Below are 22,930 nucleotides of genomic sequence, written 5' to 3'. Positions count from 1 at the left end.
ATAAACATGACATTGCTTAAGACATTTATTACCTCTAATCATAGTACAGAGTACACCTCTTTGGAATAACTATCTTTGTTGATACAACTTTAATGCTTTAAATTAAGGTGCCAACTTGACAAAACTAACTTTGAGAGTTGTTGAAAGTATTGTGTACACTGCGAGTAATGTAAACAAATGTGGTCATTGAATAACAAAACAGCAAACACAGAAGAAACATTTCTCCAGCAATTATCTGAGTGACATTAGCTGTATTGTCATTAGTTCCACAATCAGAAAACAAAAATATTTTTCTCAACAAGATTTCTACTTTCACAGCTTAGAGGTGAAATGTTTAGGTGGGCCATGGTTTTAGTGTGGTCTAATGCTTTAATAGTAGAAGGTGAAAGTAGACCTAAAAGTTTACTCTTTGGAAACCATCTTTTCTTCATTTTAGTCAGATCTTATCTGTGTAGCTGAGAATTTTCACACATTACATGTCAACCACCAGGAAGACACAGTAAAATATACACACCTAGATTGGCAAGCATCTCTACACATTTAGAGAATTCTCTGCTCTCCTACGTCTACTAAAGCAGGTTGGTTTAATAACTTAAAGCTCACCAGCTAAAATTGTTTAATATGTTAAGTTACCAATTTAAAATTTGCATGCAAACATGTGAATCCAGCAAACGTTTCAACTGTAGTAGTTTCATTATTACAATCTGCTTACAAATATTAAGCTAATAGAGCTGCTGTTATATGTGCAGCCCAGCACGTAACATTATGAATATTTTAAAAATATGATTTACTTAGTAATTCACTTTGCAGCCCTGTAACATACTTTAACCACCACACTGGTAGGATACACAGCTGAGGTTAAATTCCTAATTCACCATGCCAACGGTTTTCATTGTTTCATAGTTTTGTAACTCAGTGAATGAAAAATAAAGATGATAATAGAGCAGATGGTGTGACCTTGAAGTATGTCACTTTACAGCTCTTGAGAAATGCAAGATTTTCCCAACAGCTGTACATGGAGGTACACTTTTGACTCACCCAATGACCTCAAATAGGCATAACAGTTCATTATAATACATACAGCATATATGCTTCTCAGATATTTATATGTGAAATTATGCATGTCATCTTAGTCAGTCAACCCTACTAGAAAGTAGTGAAAGAACTGTTTTCAAAGTAGCTGTTTACTTAAAGTAAAAATCATAAATATGGCTTCTTCTCTAATCCAGGTTAAACCCAAAATATTGTGTGAAATATGAGGACCCGTTTTATGAAAAAAAAGGCAAAACACATTAAAGGAATCTCAAGTCATTTTCTTCTAGGAAAAAATAACAAAACAACACAAAAGATCAATCAGCACAGTAAACCAGTGGAAAAAAAAACAAAAAAACCCAAAACATTAACTTATATTAACAGATACCAGTCATTAATACAAACAAAGGTAACTCCACATTGAAAATGTAAGTTGTAAACATCATGAAACACTGGGTAAACAGTAAAGGGAATGGTAGACATGTAAGATCTGAAGGACTGGCAAGTTGCTCTAAGTGAGGATGTCCTGGGCTTGCTGCTCCACCAACACTGCCATATTTTTCACATCTTTGCACCACAATTCCAGACGGTCATTCATACCTTTAATCTAATTGAAATAAAGTCGGCTTAGTCACATCACATTCAAACATGTTAGCAAAGCAGAGAAAGCATTCGGATCCGCAATCTTAGTAAGTGTCATGAAAAGTTCTACCTGGATTAGATCCAGAACTCTTGGCTGAACCCATGTCATGTGAACAGTCTGGTCCACCTCATCGATGCTACCCTTTATCAAGCCAACAGAGAGCGCCTTCATCACGAGCAGTTCCACCTGCACATGTGGAAAATGTGAACTTAAAAATATATGTAGGACTATGGGAGAGGACACAGAGGATGATTAAATGTGATTTAGATTAAGTGCCAATGCTCAGTTTACATACGGTCATATATGTATGTAAAATTATACTAAATCAATTGATGGACAGAATTTGAGATGAAAGCACAGATCACCTCATTCACTGGGATATGTGCACTCTGTGCTATTTCTTGGAACGTCAACTGTCTATTATTGGCAGGTCGTGTAAAAGTCATCTAAGGAAGAATAAGAAATTATGCAAGTTATAGATTTACTCAGTTGTGAAGTATATCCAGCATATTAAAGGGTACTCTAGCACCAGCTAACTGTGAAGCTAACATGAAACATGATTATACAATGCACATGGTTGTTGAAGCTGGCCAGCTAGAACATTCTTATTTGTTGTCAATGGCTGTTAACAGTATGGGAAGATGTCAACGTTTATTTTTATTGGGAGAGTTATTGGGGCACAGGTCAGCATTTCCTGAGTTCTGACAGTACCAAAGTATTTTTGAACAATTTTTAAGAGACAGGATAAAGAATAAAAGGCAATGGAGTGTGAGTCACTTCTCAGACATTTCTGCCAGTCCATGCCATGATTTGCCACTAATTTTGCTTAATGATTGAACACTGCTTTTTCTAGAATTCCTTTACTAGCAGTTTTTATGCAATAAACAGCAGCACAAAGGCAGGCAGTTAGCTGGTGTTAGGCTTTAAAACAGGGAATGTTACGAAAAAAAGAAAAAAGAAATTGAAGAACAAACACTTGCCTCCATCACACAAAGCAGCTGGATCTTTTGCATCAGTTTGGGCTCATGAGCTGCTAGATCTGGCTGTAATGAACAGATATGTCCTCATCCGTTACTTGAGATAAAATCTATTTGGACAAGCTCCACAAAATACAAGATCTCTTTGCCTGTACACCTATAATGTTGATCCAAATAACCACTGTACATTTTTAACATTTCAAACTTCTGGAGAATGTGAAACCTTACCTGCTGGCCCCAGGCTGACTTCAAGGCTTGGAACTTGACAACATTGCCACTATTAAAAGCATAGAGGGTATCAATAAGCCACTGCTTGTCCGTATTTCTCAAAGACTCCAGAACTGGGTGCATCAGCTGATAAAGAAATATGCTTACATTATACACTGATATAACAAAAGGATTTGGCATTTAGTAGGGTTGCACAATATGGATTATGGCATATTGCGATATGCCCAGCAATATATCAAAATTACATTTATGACCCCTTGATGTGGCACAATTAAGACCTTAATTTTTACCTAAATTGTTCAATAATTTAAATTTTATGAATACCATAAATGAACCAACACCATCAAAAAATTCATTTGGAAATGGTTGAGGTTGGTCACGATGCTTACAGCACATTATTGCTAAGAGCATTGGCATTCTGAAATAACAGTATTTGCAATACCAGTCAGTATGATAACTTCCAAATATTTACATTTAGCTGACGCTTATCCAAAGTGACTTACAATTATGACTGAGTACAACTTGACCAATTGAGGGTTGCCCAACAGTGGCAACCTGGCAGTTGCGGGGCTTGAACCAGGAACCATCTGACTACAAGTCAAGTACCTTAACCACAGAGCTACCACTGCCCCAAACATACTGCCTAAAACAGATGTGTTGTGAAAGCAGAAGAGACTTACAAGTTCTCCAAAATTGTAAACCCCCTCTCCTAGCAGTCCTGCTAGTCCCAGAGTAAAGGCTCTCTCCTGTTTCTCTGTTTCTAACAACATAGAAACAAATCAGTCACCTTACTTTGTGAGGGCAAGGAGAACACAAAAAGACAAGAGTCTGGGAAATTGAAATATTCATGTACAAATCAACATCAAACAAAATATAGACATATAAAAAAAAAAAAAAAGACTGCATATTATACCACACAAATCTTTCACTTCTACACAGCCAAGATAGCGTAGGGCGTCCTTGTAGTATAACGCATGGTCTCCAACAAACCGATAGTACTTGCTGGACAAATCATAGAAGCGCCCATGAACTGATGTTACACCAGGCAGATTATTCAGCATCTCTTCAACCTCCTCGATCAATTTCTGCAAACCACAAAATCTAATTCAATAACCGACTGTGAAAAGGGATTTTATTTACAAAATCATGTTATCTGCAAAGCATCACCGGATGCATCCAACTGAAATGTAAATAAAGGGCTATGCAAAACATGCAGAGCAATATTTCCCCAATGACAGGATATGTATTAAATACATACAGAACCATGCTTAACATGCTATAGGTGATAAAAAAAAATTGATGTGTAATATCATTGCACAATTTTTAATAATAAAAGACCAAAATCTAAAATTTCATGTATTTGTTTTCCCTTGCTGTGCCCTTTTGATAATCAGTATTATTATTTTGACAAAAGGTTAACCAATACCACTACTAGTACTATTTTAAAAACTAAGACATCCAAAAAAGAAGACAGCAAGAGTTGTCACAATAAGGTAAACACTGCCTTTCATATATTCAACATTTACTCAGATAAAATACAAATATACATTCCCATATTGACCTCACTGGAAACATTTAATGCCATTTTCAATATTCCAAAAGCTTTTTTAAATGGTTTTTAAGGTGTCCTACCAAAATAATATATAATATAATGAGATACTGTTAAAGGATTACTATTCCCCTCTGGTCATCAGGGCACAAGGCTGGCAAAATCAACCGAGGCCTCAGAAAAGATAAAGGTGACAAGAAAACAATATGTTAAAAAATCCCATAAAAAAAGGCAGTAGTGTGGAATAAAAACAACAGAGCAATAAGATATTTCAGTCATTGACCTAATAAAATCTGAACATCTGCTTTGACATTAAGTCCTATATATGTGGGATAATGCAGTTAGAACAAATTAATCATCATTAATGGTTGGACCCTTAAGCATGCATCCAAATTCAGATTTACTCACCAACCTGGACTCATTTTATTATTCTACGAGTTTCTGAGCTTTGTTAGTTTACCTTTGTTGCAGCGAGGTCACTGATCTCTAATTTCAGACTCCCTATAGATGTTTTGCACAAGATGACAGCCTCCTCGTTGCTCTTTACCTGTTTACACAATAGGACTTAGGAAACAGGAACGCTCTGAAAATCCCACAGTCATGTGAGAATTTATCTTGTCTGTCACATACCTTTTCTTTAGTTTTCTCAAGAAAGGTGATCGCATCATTCGGATCTGCCAGAAGATGAAGTCTATAATGAGCCATGGTGATCAGTTATAGCATAGCTACAATTACTCTGGTGGACGCTATTTCATTTAGCCTCCATCTCATTTTAGTTTTCTGGGAAAATAAAGCAATCTCAAACTAGAATAGAATGCTACAATCTGACTGGGGTGTTTTCGGGGTTTTTTAAGCAGCAAGAAAACCTGTGAGCCCTGTTACGGCTGCTCAGTAATTTGTGGTTCCACTTTAAAAATTATATGGACCTCTACAAAATAAAATAACAACTGCGATAACCACCCTTTGTCCCCTTTAAGGTTTACAAATGGTTGGCTCATGTGTATTATAGTTACTTACCTGATATTTGTCTGATAACATAGAGAATAATTTCCACCAGAGATAGTGGATTGATCCTAGAAACACCAACAGGGGTTATCACCACCAATTAATTGAACAGACAAATAAAAACTGTTAAAAATCACTATATTAAATCTATTAGACATTTGGTATACCTGTGCTCAAAATCACTCAGAAAGTTGTCATAGAGCTGGAGACAGAGAAAAGGCCGCGAATTAGATGATGGTGAACATAAACGACTCTCACACGGGAGCTACCAGGTTACCACTCACCTGGATGAGGCTGTCGCCACTTTTAAAGTAAGGGTCCTTGACAAACTCCGTCATCTTCAGAGTCAACTGATGCCACAGTCTGAGAATTAAAAATGCCATACTGCCAACACGATCTCCGAATTTTAACTCATTTCCCCTCAATTAAACATAATGTATTTAGCTATGCATAACACAACGTTACATGCAATCCCCCCTCAAAAAAAACCTCTGCATCCCATTAGCCTCAGACGGCGGGACGAGGACAGTCTGTTGACCAGTAACCACCCATACAAACTGCTAAACCATGAAGAAGGACACGTTTGTGTAAAGAGGGTTAACGTTAAGTAACATAAGCTGGCAGGCAGCACATAACGCAACTTACTTTTTGTTGTACAAATCTTCAAGCGCATGCCACTCTGCCGCCATTTCAGGGGTGGAACTTTTCCTTTGCTGAAAGCAGAGATACCCTGGCACGTCTTTCATCTTGAATCCGTCTTGTATTAATTAGCCAGTACTGCTGGCGCAGAGGACATGCAACGTTAGGCACCGCACACACACACTTCTCGCCGTCCGTGTAACACGAATCCTGCAGCACTCAAGCAACTTCCGGCATGGTGCGGAGCTTAAATTTGAAAATAAAAGTCACTCGTCAGATTCGACGTGAAAAGCCGTAGGTTTTAACATTACTGTCTGGCTCATTTTATTAATTTGTTTTTGATTTTTAGTAAATAACATGTATAAAAAAATGTATAAACCAATCGCCACTTCCGTTTATATTGTATAGTATACCAAAAAACACGGTATTTCATTCAACGAGATTTGTTCTTTCTACCTAAAGCATCATAATAGTAGCACACATACAACAGCGAAACACGGTTATTTCTTAGTATACATTTAAATTGCATGCTTTTAACTTTATAGATGATGAAACACGTAGCCTTTTGCTTATTGGGGAAGAAACTGTTGCAATCTCTACATTCCTGCTTAGATCATTTTTAATACTTACAGGCTATTACGGTGTTGCGTCAGTCTACGTCACTGGAACGACTACGATATCGTACGATAGTATTTGTATTTACATGGGGTACTGAAATTGGGTGAATTTATTTGTAAGACGAACTCTGTATAAGTTTTCCTGTTCTAGAAGTGTTTCAGAAAGTAGACTGCCAGTCAGCGTCAGTCTCATTAAACAAATAACATGACCGCTTTGCTGACTTTACCTAGACGCTATTTCACTAGAATTGTCAAAACCAGCGGAGGAGACGTCGGAGGTAGCTCCATAAAACGGTACAGAGTAACACGGACCTCACACGTCTTAGGGTGTCCGAAACCAGCGACTTCGTTTCGTCGAGGTATCTGTTAATCTAAAAACCACTTTGGTTTGGCTCATAATCTTTATTGTATAATACTCAATGACGCTCAATTAGAATTGAATTTGCTTCATAGTTAGTATTTTCTTAATATATATCTATAACTACCTTGCAGGTCTATCAAGGACATATTATGCCAGTCAGCAGGTCTCACAAAAATTTGCACATGCTCAGAAACAGAGAGAACCTTCACCACCATGTTTTTTTTGCTGCCAGTAAGTATACGTTTGTAGTGTAGTAAATGGTACCCCATCTCATGCATGTTCTCTAAACGATTCTTATATTGTTCTTATAGGAGAACCTTACATAAATGCTATGAAAACAGCGGGCTTTTTGGTGGAGGTGGCAGTGCCCCGCAGCAGACGTTAGAGGATATTGCGAAAAGTATTAGAGAACGACAATACAAAAGAATAACTGTGATGGCAGGAGCAGGAATCAGTACTCCGAGTGGAATTCCAGATTTCAGGTAGGAAATGCTATCGGAATTTTACCAGCACCACATCCTAGGAATTTGTTGACGTTGGTTTCAGAGTAGAAAACCCCAAACTTCCTTTTTTCAAACAGGTCACCTGGAAGTGGTTTGTACGACAACCTCCAGCAGTACAACCTGCCTTACGCTGAGGCTATCTTTGAAATCAACTATTTCCACTACAACCCCAAACCCTTCTTTGCCTTGGCAAAGGAGTTGTATCCTGGTAATTACCAGCCAAACCTGACACACTACTTCATCCGCTTACTTCATGACAAGGGCCAGCTACTCCGGATGTACACTCAGAACATAGATGGGCTGGAACGGAGTGAGTACTGGGTCTCTTGCTCTGTGAACTGGCAAAATGAGACAGAGTATACATGCCACATATAGAACTGATTTATACTCTTCAATTGCTCTTGTGTTTCTACACATATTCAAGTGGCAGGTATTCCACCTAAGATGTTGGTGGAGGCACATGGGACGTTTGCCACAGCCACTTGTATGGTTTGTCGCAGGGACTACAAAGGAGAAGAGCTGCGAGTATGTGTCCTTTGTCTACACCCCAGAAACGAACGATCGTGTGATTCAGGCTGAGTTCATGCCAAATGACGTTCTTTTATTTGCTTTTTACATATTTATAGAGAGAAACTGTTTAGTGCTTAATTGATTTTGTCTTTCCCAGAATGACATAATGGATGGAACAGTGCCTAATTGCCCTCACTGTAAGGGAGTCATTAAGCCTGACATCGTATTCTTTGGTGAAGAACTGCCTCAGCACTTTTTTCTGTATCTCACAGACTTCCCAATGACAGACCTACTAATTGTAATGGGAACATCTTTAGAGGTGAGAGAACCCTATATTGCATTAGGTAAGTAGACTTCACATTATTTGCAAATTTGTGCAGTTCTGTTTAAAAGTGAGGTGCAATTTCCTTGTCTCTTGTCTAGGCCCTGGGCTAAAGCTATATATTTAGGCCAATGTATGAAGAATTAATTTCTTTTTCCATGCAAGAGAATTATCAGTAATTATCAGTAATTATCAGTAAAGGATCATTTTAGGGACAGACAGGAACGGTTGTTAATCAGTTTTGCCAACAAGTGTCACAGTTGAGCTGCATCTTACTGGCTGTAATTTTCTGACTGGGCCTCTGCAGGTAGAGCCCTTTGCCAGCTTGGCTGGAACTGTGCGTGGTTCTGTTCCTCGCCTCCTGATAAATCGTGATCCGGTTGGGCCTTTTGCCTGTGGGTCTCCACGGCACAATGACGTGGCTGAGCTAGGAGATGTGGTGAGTGGGGTAAGGAAGCTGGCAGAGGCCCTGGGTTGGATGTCTGAGCTGGAGGCACTTATGGCTGCTGAAACTCAGAAGGTTAGTTATAATCACATATGTTTGTTATATATCCAAGTGTTATGAACTTGTGTACTTACATTAAATATGAGATAAACAGAATACCAACATTTAATCACTTTGAATTGCTTGGCTTTAGGTTTGTTTCAAAATGATCGTATTCTTAGAGCACATCCTTGCATTTGTTAAGATTGTGTCAATTAAAATAAAACAAAAGAAAGCACCGTGACTGGATAAAAACGTTTGTGGAATTTAACTGCGTGGTGTTCCAACTTTCTGCAAAAACCTTTTTCCCCCCATCCCCTTCTGTAGGCTTCCAGGAAAAGTGATGCATGAGCAGTGAGATTTGAGGCAAGCTTCACTGCAGGACTCTTCCTCTTACCACACAGCCGTGTGATGTCATAGCTCGAGCCACAGTGCCCTGGCATGGCCCACTGGCTTGTGAGTGGGCACAGAGGAACTGGGAGTGAGGCTACACTGTGAGGGCTGCAGTGCTCTGAGACTCTTACTGCAGTGGTTGCTTCACAGCCTCAAGCTTATTGGGGAATCCTTAATTCCCTAATTAGTCCATTGGATGAGTTTAATTTTAGCCTCTGATACTTTGTCTTTAGTGGTTTTGTGGTTGGTGTTTTATGATATAGGCTTTTCATGTCAGCACTTTGAAAGCTCTCTGATGTTTTGAATGTGTCTGATAGCACATCCTTCTTCAATTTTAAATAATAGTAATTTACAACTGAGTCATAAACAATGAATTATTAAATGTGATATTCTTTACAGATGATTTTCATTGCTATTTTAAAGGTAAAGGCATTGAACATTATCATGTAGTTTCTTGATAATTTCAATAACTTATTCATTAAATACTATACTTTGATTGCAGTCAGAAGAGGGATAAAATCAAACCTTCCAGTGTTCCATGGAAGATCATAACAAGCATTATGTCCATAATAAAGCTCCACTTCTAGGTGGAGCTAATCAATGTCAATAAACTCTCATTAAGGAATTAAAATTTTACTCCTTTACAGTAATATGCTATTATGTGTTGCATGCACTTTATTGGTGTTCAAGGTATCTCAGCACAGATTTTTTTTCCATCAATTTCTTATGTGTAAATGAATGTCCATCTCCAGGTGACAAACCTAAACCACCTGAACCAATTTTGTAATCCTTCTGCTCAAATGTACTTAATCAGGCAGAGAAGAGCATCTACCAGTGCAGGAAGACACAGCCCCATGGTCACCACTGTCTCAATGGCAGCAGGATGTCAGGAGTACTGTGGCCAGTCGCCTTCAACAGGTGTGAGGAAAATAGTTTCTTGCTGGTTAAATTGTCCTGCAAAGAAATATATTGCCTTGTAATTCTTCTGAGATATACACAAAGGTGAGTAAGGAAAGTTTGTTTAATTCACCGTCTAGTTCACTTCCATTATGTCACTTCTATCTCCAGTTTCAGTAGATTTTGGTCTTGACAGTACCTTGGCTTCTGGAGGAAGCCTAGAATGTTGTGACAACCTGTTACAAAAATTCATCAACACTTCATGACCCAAATTCCTGATTATTTTGTGCTGATATCGTCTTAACCCTTTAGTAGTACCTGAATTGGGTATATGAATGACAAACAAGGTATTGGGGAATGAAGACTGTGTTTGCAGATGTTTGCAAGACTACCATGAAGTGACAGAATTCTTCCAAGTATTCATTCTTAATGAATGATAACAGCATGATAACTGCTTTCTTCTCACCTTAGTTCAACTCAGACTGTGTCTCTCATACAAACTCGTATACACATGGTATTGTGAATGAATGAAGTCCTTTGCTTGCATGGCATATGAAGGACCTCTGTCCGAAGCATCCTGTTTTTATGGAAAAGTACTACACCACACTTTATGCTACCTCTCTCTATATATGTATTTATATACAGTATTATACAAAAGTGAGGATGGGTTCATGGTGAATTATACATATTTGTAGGTATGTGTGTTTATTGTACAAAAGTACTGATGATTTCATGAATTCTTTCAAGTTTCTTTGCTGGATTTTGGCTGCTTCTTGTTTTTTTCATACCACTCAGCTTCAACCATGTTGAGGTAAAGGCTCTGTCCAATCGAAAGACTTAATACTAAAGGCTTAATTCTTTTTTCATGTGTTTTAGTGCTGAAACTGTCTTTGTCTTGGTGTTTAAATAGTGGTTTTAGATGCAAAGAAACATCTAATGCCCAAATTTATATATATATATATATATATAATCCACAACCCACTTTGGTAGAGGCATGAATGTATTAGGTAAACCTCTGCTAGTGTGTGCATCCTGTTGCTCATAGTTTGTTTGCTGATGTACATAAAACGTGTGTGCAGTCATTGTTAAATGTTACTGTAGCCTGTGTTTAGTTAAACATATAAGTCATGTCTGTCATTAATGTTGTATGTGAGTGCCACCATTGTCGTTTGTGTTTTTTGTTAAATGTTTCACTTTATCGAGGGAGTCTGTGCGTCCTGCTCCACACCCATTGGCACTCGGGCCAGCGGCAACGTTACAGATATACTTCTATCACTACCATGTTACTGTTGTGTTAAGAATAGTCTGCCAGCCAGCAAAGACCCAACGGGCAATGGTTCTTTGTGATAGACAACCCTTGTTAATGACAGCAGGTAAACATTGGTCTGTAGTTTTAGAACTAAAAAATACATCTATAAGATAGTTGTCCTAATTACGCAAACATTGTGTATAGACAAGGTGTTTGTAATATCAGTGGAGATGAGTATAAATATTTATATACATTCTTGCTTGGTTATCTGCCTTTTTACATTAATATTTATAGTTATGGCATTTAGCAGATACTCTTTCCAGAGTGGCTTACAGTTCGAGCAGGACTTATTTATCTGAGCAGGACATATTTCTTTTTATTCTGCCCATTATTTTACTAAAATAATTTTACTAATTATTTTAATCACCCAAGCTTTGAATTTTTCAGGTTATGTCATAGTAATAATGCAGTTAAAATAATGTACTCAGTGCAGCAGATGATAAAATACAGTATAACTAAATGGTTTAAAACACAAGTTTTAATACTTTTGGCAGAAATGTTAAAGAAACTGAAATTCTGAAATGTAGGGAAATGCAGGAAATTGATATGGTCATGTTTTGTCCTGAATTTTCAAGAGACTGGCAGGGATAAACCTGATTATACAGACATATTAGCTATAAAAATAAAATGTGAGCCTTCTGCATACTGACATACAGTGTGCACAGATTAGAATATGGTGTTCTATCATATCTATTCTTCAGGGAATCTCAGGCTAGTAAAATCCTTCAGGCTTAGAGAGTAGTTAATTAGACATTTTGTAATATTTTGGTCCATTCATAATGTATCTTCAGCCCTTTCCAGAACTGCAACACTGGCAATTTCAAGTTAAAATTTTATTTATTTATTTATTTATTTATTTATTTATTTATGTATTTTTAACATTTTCATTGCCTGTATGATTAAAGTCAAATCAATGTTTAACTGATCAGGACTTTCTTAATATCTATATGTTTGCCTTTAGTCTTCCCACTTCTCAGTTTAGGCTCTTGAAGTTTCAAAAAGGCTATAGATAAACTCTATCTCACAAGTGTTTCTGGTCTCCTTTGTAGTTTAAGAAAAATATCTCCACCTTGTTACGTGCATGTGTAACAAACTAAACTTTAACCGAATGTTAACAATTAGTTTTGGAGTTTGACTGCAAAGTCAGAATGTGCAACAAATTCAGGATACTGGTCTGATGGACAAGGGATTAAAAATGCTTGTTCATAATTTTGAGGTTATGTTTCGATAAATGATAAATAAATCATTTTTTTTCCCAACGATTCTTCTTCAGATTATGGATTATGTTCGATTATGTCATTATACTGACACCTAGTGGCCTGGATTCTTCAGCGACTGTATACTAAATGTCTTTTTGAACACGGCCACCTCCATGTGGGGGACAAGCTCCATGGAGCATAAACTGGTTTATTTGAGGACTACAAAGCAATTTGATTCTTCATCGCATTTGATCTGCACTTTCTAGAAAAAAAATCACATTCATAAATATTGTTTGATACTTTTTGGTGGTAAAAATGACATTGCTCCTTTAACTGGGATAGAAAGTATCACATAAAATTTTGGAACAAGACAGCAGATTAGAATTTAGAACTAAGAAATGGCTCAATATGGCTCAAAAAACGGTACATTCTCAAATGTACTGTCTCATATGTGATGTGTTTGTGAAAAGTCGCTTTGGATAAAAGCATCAGCTAAATGCCGTAAAGGAAAATGCCTTTAAAAAATTTTAATTTCATTATAAGAATAGCTGCACACAGGTACATAACCTTTACTTTCAATGGTTTCAATATAAAATGTGGACAATATTCACCAGTAAGCACATTTTTGCCAAACATATATTTTGCTGTTGCAAAATATATAATATAAAAAATAGTAAAATCGTAAAATACAAATGCCATAAGTAAAACAACCTTGCTATATATAATATATTCACTTACAAATGTGTGTTATACACTGTATTTAAGTATATCCTATATGATTATTCTGTAGCACTTGTTTGTCTGTTTGGCTCAGTGGCTGTTAGCAGCAGCTGTGCAGGAACTTGTGGAAGACCTTCCGGAAATCTGCGTTGAAGACTGTGTAGATGACAGGGTTGAGTGCACTGTTCACATAGCCCAGCCACGTCACAGTGCTCATGAGATGGGGCGAGATGGCGCAGGTCTGACACACAGCCCGTGTGCTGTGAACTACAAAGAATGGGGTCCAGCAGAGCAGGAAAGCACCTGTAGTCATAGGAAAAGAACATACTTCACCGCAAATACCGCTGCCCTCTACCAGCAGATAGTACTGTTAAGACCAGTTCTGGTCTTAGAGTGTATAGGGTTCACAAATTTCGCTGAACTGTCAAAATATCTTATAGGCATTTCAAATATCTCTTTTAAGATAACTGAGAATATGGGAGTAAAAAGGAGAGAATCTGAATTATTCCTAAAAGGCAATATGCTAAGATTAAAACATGCCCTCCATTTCTTACAAAAGATAAGAAGGCTGTGAATGAACAAGAATTACAGCTCAGTGGGCAGTTTGCACAGAATACTTTGGATAATTCAGTAATGCTGATGGCGTCACAGTTATTAAGTCTGCATTATACACCTCTGGTAGTGTTACCCAGTCCTGTTCCTGGAGGACTGCTACACTACCTTTTATTGTTTCCTAAACATAACACACCCAACATGACTTAACACGTCACTTAATTAACAATTAACCTTATAACAGAAATGAACCTTATTAACCTGTGTCTATACAAATGTCATGAAAACTGTGAGCTGATTGTATAATCTCAATGTCTGAATGTGTTTATGAATGTAAATTTTAGACTTTTTTTTGTTAGAAATTTCCAACAACAGATACACAAATGATACTGTTTACGTGTTATTACAATTCCAAAGTGACTGGTTGTTCTTCTTAACCTAAGCACTATTATTGCTGAAAATTCTAACCAGACTGCGTGAACCTTTAACAAAAACACTGTGACTTTTCAGCAATAACACATGAAATACACAACTCTATGTTATACTGCAATAAGGGATATTGAGCACTTCAAAGATTTTAAGAAAGACACTAATTTGTGTTTTTCTTTTTAGTGAAAAAAAAAAACATACATTGAAAGGGACTACTCAAAATTATAGTCATAAAAAATTTAATCTATCTGGCTGACATTTAAAAAATGACTCAAATCTTATTTCCAAGATAAATCCTAGACATTAAAGGGTGTAATAATCTTTAGCTTATACCGCCTTTGTAAAACTTTAGGAGTATTTGGTTTAATACAGCACTATAGTGAAACACCATTATTTTTATGTCAGGAATATACTGCAGTATTAGAGTGGAATGCATTATTCTTAATTTTATTAAAATATATGCTGATACAAGTGGTTTATTTTAGGAACATTTAGTCTAAACTGTTTTTGCACCCTTACAGCCATCAATATTTTATTTTTTTTCAGAATGTATTGTATTAACCATTCAAGAAACTTCTGTATAGGGAGGCAGGCCCACCTGTCTTTCGGTTTTTATTACAGGCAGACAGCACATAAAAGGGTGAACTAAGCACTAGGTGTGCATGTCTTTGGAGGGCTTTGAAAAAAGGCTTGTAAGCAGGGTATAGGATTTAAGGGAACGGATGGTCTCCTTTGGTGGCTAAGTCTAGAGTCTACACCTCGAATCTAAGTCTAGAGTCTAAGTCTAGAGTCTAAGTCTAGAGTCTACACCTCGAATCTAAGTCTAGAGTCTAAGTCTAGAGTCTACACCTCGAATCTAAGTCTAGAGTCTAAGTCTAGAGTCTACACCTCGAATCTAAGTCTAGAGTCTAAGTCTAGAGTCTAAGTCTAGAGTCTACACCTCGAATCTAAGTCTAGAGTCTACACCTCGAATCTAAGTCTAGAGTCTACACCTCAAATCTAAGTCTAGAGTCTACACCTCGAATCTAAGTCTAGAGTCTACACCTCGAATCTAAGTCTAGAGTCTACACCTCGAATCTAAGTCTAGAGTCTAAGTCTAGAGTCTAAGTCTAGAGTCTACACCTCGAATCTAAGTCTAGAGTCTACACCTCGAATCTAAGTCTAGAGTCTACACCTCAAATCTAAGTCTAGAGTCTACACCTCGAATCTAAGTCTAGAGTCTAAGTCTAGAGTCTAAGTCTAGAGTCTACACCTCGAATCTAAGTCTAGAGTCTACACCTCGAATCTAAGTCTAGAGTCTACACCTCGAATCTAAGTCTAGAGTCTAAGTCTAGAGGAAGTTAGCAAGAACTTCAAAATTGAGTCCAGCTCCTTTAATCTTGAATTTAACACTCACCCACAATAACAGGCAGGAGCCCCATGGCTTTCCTCTCTCTGCTGTTGATTTTAGCCCTCTTCCTCTTTTGGCCTGCGCTCTGAATCTCTGCATAGGTCAGTGTTCTAATTGGGCTGTTGCTGTACTTTGGCGGCAACGGGCAGCTGGGCTGCATGTCACCGTCCAGCTGATCTGAGGTGGTCTGGGCCAGGTCCTGCTCCATGACGCAGGGCAGGAGAGACCCGGGGGCCTGCAGAGCGGCAGCGTACTGGAGCTGGCGGCAAGGCAGGATACTGCTCCTCAGCTTGGCCCTGCGTACCTCCTCCCACCGACGCAGGCCTCGGAACGTGCCGCAGTAGAGAAGCAGCATGATGGGGCAGGGGATGAAGAAGGAGCAGACAGACGAGTACACCACGTAGGAGTCGACCTCCAGCTGGCATGCCGCCGGGTCGCGCTGAGGGACGTTGTTTATGCCAAAGATGACTGGCAAGGCCACTGCTAGGGCCAGGAGCCAGGTGGCAGACAGCAGGAAAAGCTGCCGGTGGTCAATACGCTTTCGGCTGTAATGAAGCGGGACGGTCACTGCAATGAACCTGTCACAGAGTACCACGAACAATTACTACAGCTACTCCCTGCAGAGTTTATATCTACCACGCTGCATCAAGGTCTTCAGTAGCATCGAGATATTAAAGCTAGAGTGTTTAAACTACACTCTGCAGGGCAGTAGATGACAGCTAATGAGCAAGCAAATTACACCATATTCTATATACTTCACATATGTACATACATGCATCTGAATGCTTATTAAACTTATATTCATACGGATATATGGCAGATCACCAATACAATACACTTCTATACTTCTTAGAAACAGATATGAATATTTTGAAAATGCGAACCTGTCGACGCTGATTGCACATAGGTTGAAAATAGACGCTGTACAAAGCATCACATCCATAGCCATCAACCCGTCACAGAGAAACATGTTTAAAGACCAAACGCCACCCTGAAACTAGACAGAGCGCAGTCGGACATCACTCATTCTCGTGCACCCATACTTATTCAAACATTATTCTTATGGTGGCGTTTCAAATAAATAATATATAGCCTACTACAAACGCAAACGGTGTCATTCGTGTCCTTTAATATATTTGCTTCATTTTCCTGTACAAACTCGCCATCATCAGTGGAATAAGTAATGGTACGTGTTGAATGTAAGCCGGAGACTGTCCACCGCGTGTCTCACTGAGCGTACCTGGAACCGTCATCAGTCTAGACAAGCTGTGCAGAATCAACCCGTGGTGGGAACTTCAGACTAACACGATCGGACAAGTCGCCTCATTCAGGATGACAGATTGTAAGGTGTAAAAGTCCACTAGTGACTGAGTTTCCCATCACGCTCCTTTATCATTATTAGTCTCATGTACTTGAAGATTTGGGTAATTAATATAAAATGTTTCTCCAAATCGCGTTTTTTCATGTTACTCCTAATTCATATAGGCTATATTTTTTCATGTTATGCAGTAACACGAAAGAGATGTTGATTACAAATAGCCTAATAAAACTTGGATTACTGACAGTTGCCGCATATTCCTCATATTACAAATACATATACAATGTTAAGGTGAACGTTTTTATACACACGATTTTCTCAAAACCTCAAGCTTTGATTACTTACCTCTGCGTACACAAAAAGAGGTAAAACTAATATTGCCAACAGAAGATCCGCCACAGCCAGACTAACAATGAAGTAGTTTGTTGTTGTCTTCAAAGCTTTTTCTATATGAACACTAAGGCATACGAGTACATTTCCACAGATGATAACTATAATCAGTAATATCCCAAATATGAGAGCAGGAAAATTGTAATCACTGATAACCAGCGGGACAGTGCTGTTGAAATCGGTAATATTTCCGAACATTGTTACACGAAGTCTCCCTCGTAGATAACTTTCTCCACAACCTCGGTCTTCCCGGATTGGCTTCTTGATAATAAAAAAAAGTTTATAAACTCCCTATTTGTAAAAACAACTCTGATCCATTTTTGGAAAAGTTGTCCCTCTCGGTCTGCTTTTCATGCGTCCCAGCCCCGACCTCCGGTTCCTAATTCCCAAATCTTCAAGTCCGGGAATCTAGAAAACTCACCATCAACGTTCCTTTTCAAACTGTATCTCTGGACTATTGATTTTTTCCCTGACGCTGACAAAAACAGCCTTCAGTGTACCCACAGAATCATGTCCTCACGGTGTTACTGTAGAAATCCATTCCCTTTAGTCTTTAGGGTGCTCTCAGGTCGCCTACTGGAGGCTGTTCAGCAGTGCGCAGCGGGGGAGGCATCATTTAGTGAACATTGTCATCGTGGGATGATGACAGTGATGATGACGTTGGTGGTCTTACATCTGTATGTTTTCACCTGGCAGTCTGGCAGCTACAGTTATGTAAAAAATTAAGACTTCTACATCCAGAACTTTCTCCTTTCTCCTTTCATATCCTGTCTGTGTAGATTATGGGTACTGTGGAATGTGATTTGTTGTTGGGTTCTTGGGTTTGTAGTGAATCAGGTGTGATGAATGATTTCCATGGAATAAAATGGAAATACATTTTGGTGTATAGAGAACTTGGCTTCTGATTTGCCCCAGATATTTGTTTGCACATGGCTTCGCATTTTTAGCATTTTTATCATCTGGTGAGTGGGTCCACTTAAAATAAACAGAAAATAAGCTTGTTTCAAAACTGGAACAAAATCTTTTAAAATGTAATTATTATTATTATGATGATGATGTAATTATGAATCTAACAAACTTTTTTGAAAATGAAGTACTCTTGAATGGTATGCAATCTTGTATGCATCAATCTTGTATTACTTTGTACAGTTACTAAACAATTTGGAATGCTACTTGAGTTGTACTCTCAGATGGCTCAATACGTGGCTATTGCTCTGGCTCTCATCAGATAAACATCACTTGCTCTGGGAGTTCTCAACAGTGTGATTCAGAAACCAGCAGAATATTCTCTCAAAAAGACTTGCCCAGGGTCTGAGGGAGATAAGTGTTCAAGACCAACAGCCGCTAATGACACTGTCTGCCAGAACATTGTGAATTCCATTTTACATCTAAAAGAAGGAGATGTAATGATCAGGTCCTCCTTTTACTCTACTCCTTGAGAGATGATGATGATGACGATGATGATGATGATGATTATGATGGTGATTAATCCATTTTAATTTTATCACATGCAGTCAGACATGTGCTTGGTCCTCTTTCCTCTTTGCTCCAAAAGTAGCACAAGGAGATTGAGACATACCTTCTGAAATCGAACCACAGCACCACAGCTCTCTCCTGTTCAGACAGGATGTTTAAAACTCTTACTCCTGATCTATTTCATTTTGCCATTTCTGAAACTGCCATCACAGGTTTCACTGCCTCTGGGAGTCGGGGGGAAGTGATTGCTGCGTCTGCATCTGTCGACTGGATCAGCATACTTGGCTGATCCCAGTTTAATCAACCGGAACTTCAGTGCCACTGTCACATAGGTGCATGTGTGGTTCATATTAAAGGACAGAAAAGAGCACTGTTATAGAATGGAGAGCATCAGTAGGGTAGGTCTACTTTTTCAGCATGTTGAACTTCCTCCGTGGGGATCAGTGGATTAAAGTTCAATGCAGCATTTTCTGTGTCAGCTGGTGCAGAATAATGACCATACATAATAACTCAAGTTACAGCTTCTGTGATAAGAGGTTCAGTTAGATGCTCCGGCTGGGATTTTGTCTCATTGTCAGTGCTGGTCTCCATTGTCAGAATCCATTTTGAGCGTATTTTTGGAGTTTAACTAAGAGTGCGTCTGTACAAATATGTCCCTTTTGGTAACACACATAAACCCTTCTGCAGAAGCTGAATTAAAAGGACACAGATGAAACATACAGGAGTGATAGGAAGCCTTTATTCTTTGACCTTTTAAATACAACTTCACCTTTGCAGCCTTATCCCCTTTAAATTAGGAACTCAATACAAAATATTAAACATGATTTCACTGGCCGTATCACCAGTCTACAAAAATGTCCACGGCAGTATATCATCAGTCTGCAAAAATAACAACAGCCGGTAAATTCTCTATAATTTGTTGGCTTAATGATCAATTCAGTGTGAAAGGTATCAACTTTGGTGGAAGAGTATTTTTATATTCAGCCACCTACTGACAAGATGAGGCAAGTTTAGTTTTGCTGGACTGTATACGTTTGGTGCGTCAAAGTGTTTCTTCAGAGCAGGAAAATATAGACAATACATGTGAATTAGAGAACTATACAAATACAGTGTACACTTCAAAAATAGGGCTTCTGTGGTGTCGAAGGTCCACTAATGTGCAGCCCTGTCTCCTGGGATCTGTGGGTTTATGTAAGGGTAGAAAGCAATTAAGCAACAGGTGAACATAATCAATACTCAGGACATTGTGGGCGGGGCAGGTAAGGGGTGTGATCCCTAGCAGGAGTGGGCGTGTCCATCCTGCTAGCTGGCCGACCAACCGTGACAACTTCTAGATGGTCCGACAAACATATCTAGGAAAATAAATAAAGTTGCCATAAATAGCGAAATATCTTTCTGTTGTAGGACCTTGATAATGAGTAGCTGCATAATTTTGTGTGTTTTTTCCAGTTATATATAGGTGTCACAAGTGAGTGCAGTGCTAGCAGTGGTATGTGTTGCATTTAGGTCGTACCACAGTAATAGATGTTGGGGACCTTGTGATTTTCTGAATCCGCTGCAAAACTGTCCAAAACCGTGAGTGTTGCTTCCACTCAATAAAATATGAAAAATAAAAGATCTTTTGACTTTTCTCTTAAGTAAAGTTTCAAACAGTGCGCTACCATAGTGTCTTTCTTTATCTCAAATGAACAACTGTAGCAAACTACTTCTATTGTTGTTCTATTGGTATAATAGTGGTGACTCTGGGTCAGCAGTAGTGCTGCTAACATTTAGAAGTGAAAGCTTCTTTGAATAAGCTTCTCTAATGGATTTATGGCAGATAAATGCAGATAAAGGCTGCTGGCAACTTCAACACTAAGAGTCTTACAGGGCGAACGCGGTTAAGCCATTATTAAATCCTTGGTATCTCAGAGTTTCAGCCACCCTCAAACAGAATGCAATGATTCAAAAGAAAGTGTGACTTGAATGGCTTTAGCTCGTGTTTTCAGATTTTGTCCAAGATTGGAGTACAGATGTGGCTTCTGTGAGCACAGGAAGGTGTGACAATACACTGCCTACATTTGCTTTTGCTACGGTGTCCTCAGAACCAGGGAATGATTGATCTGGTGATCATTGCTGTAGAATAAATGATGTAATTTAAATCAGTACCTGCACAGGTGCAAATCCAACAAAGTAACCAACAACTGAGTGAGGACATTTTCACAGACTTGGATATTGTCATGGAATGCTCGCCTCTCGCGAGTCATGTGGTTTGGCTCGCCACGTGGTTTGGCTCGCCACGTGCAGTGGGAGGATCTTTGTTTGTGGCCACGCCTGCACACACCTGCACCTCATTTTGTCTTTGTGTATTTAAACCTTGGTCATTGTGTGCAGTGTTGTTGGTCATTGTTGATGTAGCATGTTGAGGTTAATGTTAACGTTGTCATTGTTAAATGTATTCGTGTTCATCGTTTTTGTTTAATGCGAGTGCCATTGTCTTTATGTATCAATAAATGTTTGTACACGTCGATGAAGTCTGTGCGTTCTGCCCCTCGCCCTTCGGCACTCGGGCACACGTTACAGATATGCTCCTGAAAATGTGCCTGTAAATATTTGTTCACACCGGAATACTTGCATTTACAATCTAAAATATTCCAAAATCTTAAGAGTGTCAAGCAATATAAGATCAGTTCTTGAACAAGCAGTTTACAATCAATGATCTCTTCTCCTCACCCAGAACCAGATCATCGATCTCAAACAGTCTGGCTACAAACCAGTACATTTAACAGACACAGCACTCATAGCAGGTATGAAGAATCTCCATGCTGCCAAAACTGCCAAACTGTTATCCGTCTTGATTCTTCTGGACTGTTCGACTGCTGTTGACACAGTAAACCACAACATTCTTCTTTCTCTTCTCTCCAGCCTTGGTGTGACTGGCTATGCATGGAAATGGTTTCAGTCCTATCTGGAGGGATGTTTCTATCAGGTAACATGGAGGACCCACTTCCAACTCGCTCTCTTGGTGATGTAATATCTTCTCATGGCTTCTCCTACCACTGCTTTTCTGATGACACCCGATTAATTAGTTCTATCCCACCCTCCGATACACAGGTTTCCAGATGCATCTCAACATGCTTGACTGACATTGCGTCATGGATGACTGCCCACAACTTGAAGCTCAAGCCCGGTAAAACTGAGCTTCTGTACATGACATGAACTCCAAGCCTTTATCATGACCTCACAGTTTCCTTTGAGAACTCCCTGGTATCACCATCTGAAGCTACTCGCAGCCTGGGCATAACTTTGGACAACCAGTTGTCGTTCTCATCTCATGTTTCAAATCTGACCCGGTGTTGCAGAATTCTCCTTTGTAACATATGGAAGATTCAGCCCTTTCTCTCACAGAAAACTGGCATGTACGTGTGTAGTCTCTTGTAATCTCAAAGCTAGACCACTGCAACTTGCTACTTGCTGGTCTTCCTCTAAGAGCAATCAGACTTCTACAACTTGTCCAGAATGCATTAGCACAACTGGTCTTCAATCTTCCGAAGTTCACACGTCACTTCACTGCTGCGTTCCCTTTACTGGCTTCCAGTAGCTGCTCGCATCAGATTTAAAACCTTGATGCTCACCTACAAAGCCAAAAATGGACCATCCCTTCCATACATGATGTCAATGATCAAAGCCTGATCTATACCTCAAGTACTTCAAATCTCAAGGACAGCTCGGCTTGAAACACTATGCTTCAAGTCTCATAGAAGACAAGCATAGCGACTATTCCCTGTCCTGACTCCCAGATGTTGGAATGAACTTCCTCTGGCTGTCCAGACAGCAGAGTCCCTTGAAGTCTTCAAATGCAGACTGAACACCCATTTATTTGTGGAATATTTAAATGACCATGTATCCTGCATCCCTGTTGAGTAACTGAAATGCTAGTACTTATTGTAGGGTATTGCTTGTTTTTGTACTTATCTTAATCTGAGACAGAGCTTATGTGTGTTTTGC

The 22,930-nt window shown here is 38.8% G+C and overlaps 3 protein-coding genes and 1 long non-coding RNA gene across 14 annotated transcripts in view; 1 reads left to right on the top strand and 3 right to left on the bottom strand.

Annotated features, from left to right (window-relative positions):
• Positions 1 to 7: 7 nt before the first annotated feature.
• LOC113578388 (26S proteasome non-ATPase regulatory subunit 13-like) lies at positions 8 to 6,310 on the bottom strand. 2 transcript variants are annotated; one of them, XM_027011601.3, is made up of 13 exons: positions 6,080 to 6,309; positions 5,719 to 5,797; positions 5,602 to 5,636; positions 5,447 to 5,502; positions 5,060 to 5,103; positions 4,890 to 4,976; positions 3,794 to 3,965; positions 3,561 to 3,640; positions 2,881 to 3,006; positions 2,656 to 2,718; positions 2,041 to 2,121; positions 1,745 to 1,861; positions 8 to 1,639 (listed from the first exon to the last, which is right to left on the bottom strand). In XM_027011601.3, the coding sequence occupies exons 1-13, from the start codon at positions 6,178 to 6,180 to the stop codon at positions 1,544 to 1,546; spliced, it is 1,137 nt and encodes a 378-aa protein (XP_026867402.2). In that variant the 5' UTR covers positions 6,181 to 6,309; the 3' UTR covers positions 8 to 1,543. The 2 variants fall into 2 exon arrangements, with proteins under 2 accessions (XP_026867402.2, XP_081566004.1); XM_081709878.1 differs by lacking the exon at positions 4,890 to 4,976 and having other exon boundaries at positions 6,080 to 6,310.
• A 402-nt stretch (positions 6,311 to 6,712) lies between these two features.
• On the top strand, positions 6,713 to 12,488 carry sirt3 (sirtuin 3). 5 transcript variants are annotated; one of them, XM_027011572.3, is made up of 9 exons: positions 6,714 to 7,049; positions 7,183 to 7,282; positions 7,363 to 7,533; positions 7,632 to 7,864; positions 7,979 to 8,079; positions 8,222 to 8,261; positions 8,337 to 8,383; positions 8,694 to 8,906; positions 9,198 to 12,488. In XM_027011572.3, the coding sequence occupies exons 1-9, from the start codon at positions 6,896 to 6,898 to the stop codon at positions 9,219 to 9,221; spliced, it is 1,083 nt and encodes a 360-aa protein (XP_026867373.3). In that variant the 5' UTR covers positions 6,714 to 6,895; the 3' UTR covers positions 9,222 to 12,488. The 5 variants fall into 5 exon arrangements, with proteins under 5 accessions (XP_026867391.3, XP_026867373.3, XP_081566003.1 ...); XM_027011590.3 differs by lacking the exon at positions 9,198 to 12,488 and having other exon boundaries at positions 6,713 to 7,049; positions 8,337 to 8,408; positions 8,694 to 8,899; XM_081709877.1 differs by having other exon boundaries at positions 7,985 to 8,079; positions 8,222 to 8,383.
• Positions 12,489 to 13,199: 711 nt separating this feature from the next.
• drd4b (dopamine receptor D4b) lies at positions 13,200 to 17,399 on the bottom strand. Its single transcript, XM_027012235.3, has 3 exons — positions 16,644 to 17,399; positions 15,766 to 16,337; positions 13,200 to 13,691 (listed from the first exon to the last, which is right to left on the bottom strand). The coding sequence occupies exons 1-3, from the start codon at positions 16,727 to 16,729 to the stop codon at positions 13,489 to 13,491; spliced, it is 861 nt and encodes a 286-aa protein (XP_026868036.3). The 5' UTR covers positions 16,730 to 17,399; the 3' UTR covers positions 13,200 to 13,488.
• A 2,269-nt stretch (positions 17,400 to 19,668) lies between these two features.
• Positions 19,669 to 22,930, bottom strand: part of LOC113577882 (uncharacterized) — a 19,863-nt gene continuing 16,601 nt past the window's right edge. For all 6 annotated transcript variants that reach the window (XR_014122497.1, XR_004776745.2, XR_014122498.1 and 3 more), the window contains one exon: positions 19,669 to 20,295. This is a non-coding gene — a long non-coding RNA (uncharacterized LOC113577882). The remainder of the gene's footprint in view (positions 20,296 to 22,930) is intronic.

The sequence above is a fragment of the Electrophorus electricus genome, chromosome 3 (assembly GCF_041902795.1).
Source record: "Electrophorus electricus isolate QZ-2024a chromosome 3, ASM4190279v1, whole genome shotgun sequence".
Classification (NCBI taxonomy): Eukaryota; Metazoa; Chordata; class Actinopteri; order Gymnotiformes; family Gymnotidae; genus Electrophorus; species Electrophorus electricus.
Note: the sequence above shows the minus strand (reverse complement) of the source record. Positions and strands in the feature narration are given on the sequence as shown.